The 4,406-nt window shown below is 43.0% G+C and overlaps 1 protein-coding gene across 1 annotated transcript; it reads left to right on the top strand.

The window, feature by feature from the left end:
* LOC104421101 (arginyl-tRNA--protein transferase 2) lies at positions 1 to 3,708 on the top strand. The gene is given in 6 exon segments (XM_010032941.3): positions 1 to 407; positions 694 to 732; positions 1,137 to 1,287; positions 1,799 to 2,580; positions 2,583 to 2,952; positions 3,171 to 3,708. Coding segments are annotated over 6 exon segments (1,743 nt in total). The 5' UTR covers positions 1 to 337; the 3' UTR covers positions 3,502 to 3,708.
* Positions 3,709 to 4,406: the final 698 nt, after the last annotated feature.

Genomic DNA, 4,406 nt, shown 5'->3' with positions numbered 1-4,406 from the left:
GGAAAACCGGAGAAGGGGGGGTTAAACCGCCTAGCGGAGTCAAGAAGAGCTTGAAGGAAGAGCCCACGGATTATATATCCAAATTCCGGAAACGGACTGCACCCGGTCCCGGTCGCCCCTCCTCTTCTTCGCTCCACACCAGATTAGAAGCTCGTCGACATCGGAGACGCCGGCAATTTCCTCGCCCTTTTTCCGCCTCTGCTTTGGTGATGAATAGTTGAAGGGAAGGAGCTTCGATCGGAGATGGCGGCCCATCATCGCAGCGAGGCGAGCAGCAGCGACGGAGGCGGGCGGAGGCGGCGGCGGCGGCGGCGGCGGAAGGGGGAAGTCGGTGGTCATGGACTGCGGCCGGCAGAGGAGCTCCTGCGGGTACTGCGGATCGTCCAATCGGTCCAGCGTTTCTCACGGTCCGTACGGTTCCTCCTTCGTTTCTCGTTGTTTGCCTCCCGCCCGTGTCGTTGAGTACGGTTTTTGCCCGGACTCCGGTGGCTCGGGACTGGAGATGCCGTGCGTCGGGTTTGCTTTTTGCCGGCTTTTGTCGTCTGTTGTGACGTTCACGGTCGCTGGAATTGCTGATTCGCGTTTAGTCTTTAGTTCCAATCTGACGCTTCGTTGCGTGTGTCGGCTTGCTGTGACGATTTTTTCCCGTTTCGGATTGTTTATTTTTTAACGTCTCTTCGACTTGGATCGCAGGCTTGATCGCGGAGAGCCTAAACGTGGATGACTATCAAGGTTGGTGCGGGATTTCCTATTTTGAGAGTCTGGGCAGCTCTGGACTGTCGATGCGCTGTAACTAATCGACTCTCGGCTGATGTAGTTTCAATATGTGCACATGTCTGGTCGAAAGAACTAGAGAAATTTCGAATGCTTGATCCGTATGAGGGAAATTTATGCCTACTCATTCTATCAGCAGTTAAGACACGCCCGTATGCTTCCGTATGTGCGTATTTTAACTGCAAGAGCTCAGAGAAACCATGTTGGAGCTATGGTGGATGCTGAAGTTCCGACTCGAGTCGTTTCTATCCCAATAGTTTTCTTACTGTGGCAATGATGGCTCGGATAGATGTTATAGTACATTCAATGATTGTGCATTTATCTTTTGAGTGGCAATTCATACTTCGATGCTCATCCTGTAGATCTCCTTGATCGAGGATGGAGAAGATCTGGCTCTTTCCTTTACAAGCCAGATATGAGTACTACGTGTTGCCCTTCTTATACTATCCGCTTAAAAGCAGCGGACTTTTCTCCTTCCAAGGAGCAAAATCGAGTACGCAAACGGATGGAAAGGTATTACTTTAATAACCTCTCTACATTATGGATTCTATTCATTGGATCATTGCATCTTCACATATGATTTTTTTCATCAGTCCGTCGTCGTTGGATTTTGCAAAATTGACCACCACCCTGTTTTCAAGACAGCATTCGAGTTTGGAGTCCATTCTTTGTCAATTGATTAGAGCAGTGGTCATCAAAAATACTATTTGCCCACTCTGAGGCTGGTAGGCATTGGAATGGTATTTCAACGGACAACTCCATGAGTGGAATTTTAGTTTGACGTCACTAAGCTTTCCAACCTAGGAGATTTCTCAAAGTGAAAGAGCTTTGCTTTTTGACTCCTTGAGAAATTTCTCGGTCTTTTTACACCATGAAGCTAAACTTAACAAGTGCAATGGTTGCAAAAATTGTTAGGCTACTTGTGCATTTCAACCGAATTATACCTTTGAGGTGAGGATTTAGCAAAGCTGCATACTCTGGATATAATGTACAAGAATTTCTCACCATGGTGATTATTTTCTAGGTTTCTGGATGGTACACTGGACACCAAAGCCAAGCCTGAGCTCCTGGAGGATTTAAATACTTCTAAAGTGGCATGTGAATGTGAATGTCATGGAAGGTCAAACTTGGCAACGGTTGAAACTTCTGTGGACGTGGAGGAGGATAAGAATGAGCCAGAACAATTTATGCATTACTTGTCTGATGCAATTGATAAGGCTGTGCAGGCATGTATTGAAAGCGAGACGTTTTCTGCCAATCTTCAATTACCTAAAGCTTCTGTCAAAGGAGGCTCCCCAACCAAGAAGAAGAAGCTAGTCAAAGGATTGGAAAATCTCTCGTATACCAGTAACATTGCTTTCCAATTGGCTGCCACTTTAAGGCGTGCGCGGTCAGAAAAAAAGGATGAAAAAGGGTCAGAATTCTCTGGAATCTCAGCAGAAGACCAACTGCCTTCTGAGTTGACACCTCGAAGGATTGGAGAAAAGTTGGCGCGGTCATTGTCTCAAACGGATGAAACATCTGGCTTCTTGGTCCAAGCATGTAACGGACATCTGAACTTTTATTCTATTGCAGAGCACGCTTCAGCGGATAAGACTGGCGAAGAAAAATCTCTCTCTAAAGAATCTTCAACGAGAAATGGAAACAAGAGAAGATGTATGGTGAGGTGCTGTAACTGTTGTTCAGGAAAAAGGCGGAAGCTTGAGATTCTTCTGAAAAGATCCAGTTTTGAGCGTGAAGAATTTGAGTTGTACAGGCGATATCAGTTGAAAGTGCACAAGGACAATCCAGACGATATCACAGAGGAAGGGTACGAGAGTTTTTGGTTGACACACCATTGGTTTTTGTTCCCTCGACCGGTGATGGTTCAGTTCCTCCCTGCGGTTTTGGGTCTTTCCATCAGTCATATGTTATTGATGGCCGATTAGTTGCGGTTGGTGTGGTGGATATCCTTCCTAAATGCTTGTCGAGTAAATATTTATTTTGGGACCCTGACTTTGCCTTTTTATCACTGGGAAAATATTCGGCTTTGCAAGAAATATCTTGGGTGAAGGAGAATCGAGTTCACTGCCCCAGTCTCCAGTATTATTACCTTGGCTATTACATTCATTCATGCAGCAAGATGAGATATAAAGCAGCATATCGGCCATCTGAGCTTCTATGTCCCCTCCGTTACCAGTACGTCCCTCCTGCACTCTCCTTCTTTGGATGAAACTTTATTTCTTGAGGGTCTTCCAAATTGCGAGGAAGTGAACTTTTAAACTCATCATCCCTTTTAGTTCAACTACTTCACATTTAATAGTCACTATGTGAGCTCAGTTATTCTTTAACATGTGCAATATGTACTTCTGCATATTGTCAAAGTTAATGTGCAAGCTATTTACTGCATATCTCAGGTGGGTTCCCTTCAACGTTGCAAAGCCTCGGCTTGATGAAAGTAAGTATGTTGTCCTGTCAGATTATAAAGACCAAGATGAAAAGCCATTGCTGCCTCCAGTTTCTGATCATATCAGTGAACATCAGCATGAAGAAAGTGAGCATAAGGACTTGAATGATCGTTTAGTTGGAGATGAAATGTTTGACCCTGATGAGGAAGATTCTGATGTTGTTTCAGAAAGTGAAAGCTTTAATTTAGAACTCCCTGAAACAGAGGATAGGGAAATTGGAAATGCTCTACAGGAAAAGGACGATAACATGCGAGAACAAGACAAACAACAGGAAAAATGAGTAGGCGAGCGCTTCCAATCTACAGTTGCAAGCTTAATTCATGATATTTATCTTTTGTTAATACTTGAATTATATATATATATATTTTGTGATTGTTTCTGTAACAATTTTGCCAGGGGGGTTCTATATGATTCCGTTGTATCACATCAGTGCATTAAATTGTAATCATTTAATTCATGGAAGTTGTGCTGACGACTGTTAGTGGAATATTCAAGCCATGGTATTTGATTTTTAGATTTGCAATAGTTAATCAAATTGATTTAAAAATGATCTTTTGTAATCATTGTGAAGAACTGCATAATGCTGACTCGAGAGTTGAAAATTAAGTTGCAATGCATCAGCTTTCTGTTAATGTCTAAGGTATGAGGTGCGTTAGTAGCTCCCATGCTTGCAAATTGGGGTCAATCAAGTTAAAGTACCCTTTAAAACAATTCTATTCTAAGTATCGAATGCCCACTACGATCAAATAGTATTCTTGCAAAGGAGGAGCACGCCAACGGTATATCATGCATTTGAACTGCACTTTAGCCTCATACTTTTTATGGTAGCGCACACAATTCGGACATTATTCAATATAATGAGGTAAAATGCCTTGTAGTTGGTGCGGAAGATTAAAGGGCACGATGTGTTTGGGGAATCCTTATTAGTGCTGTAAATACAATGGCGATTACGGGGAGTAGATTCTAGGACCAAATTAACGTAAATTACTGGCGTGTGTTGATTAAGATCTTAGTTATTTCCTAGGACATTTGCTATTATGCAGGATGGGGAAAATCAGAATGTCTTTGATCTCAATTGATTGGAAATCTGACTAGTGTCAATGTTATACTCGTTACAATGCATCTAAGACTTGATTTATCGTGACTGGGTGAAATAACACAAGTTGCATAGGATGGGGAAAAAAC

This window comes from Eucalyptus grandis, chromosome 10 (assembly GCF_016545825.1).
Source record: "Eucalyptus grandis isolate ANBG69807.140 chromosome 10, ASM1654582v1, whole genome shotgun sequence".
Classification (NCBI taxonomy): domain Eukaryota; kingdom Viridiplantae; phylum Streptophyta; class Magnoliopsida; order Myrtales; family Myrtaceae; genus Eucalyptus; species Eucalyptus grandis.
Note: the sequence above shows the minus strand (reverse complement) of the source record. Positions and strands in the feature narration are given on the sequence as shown.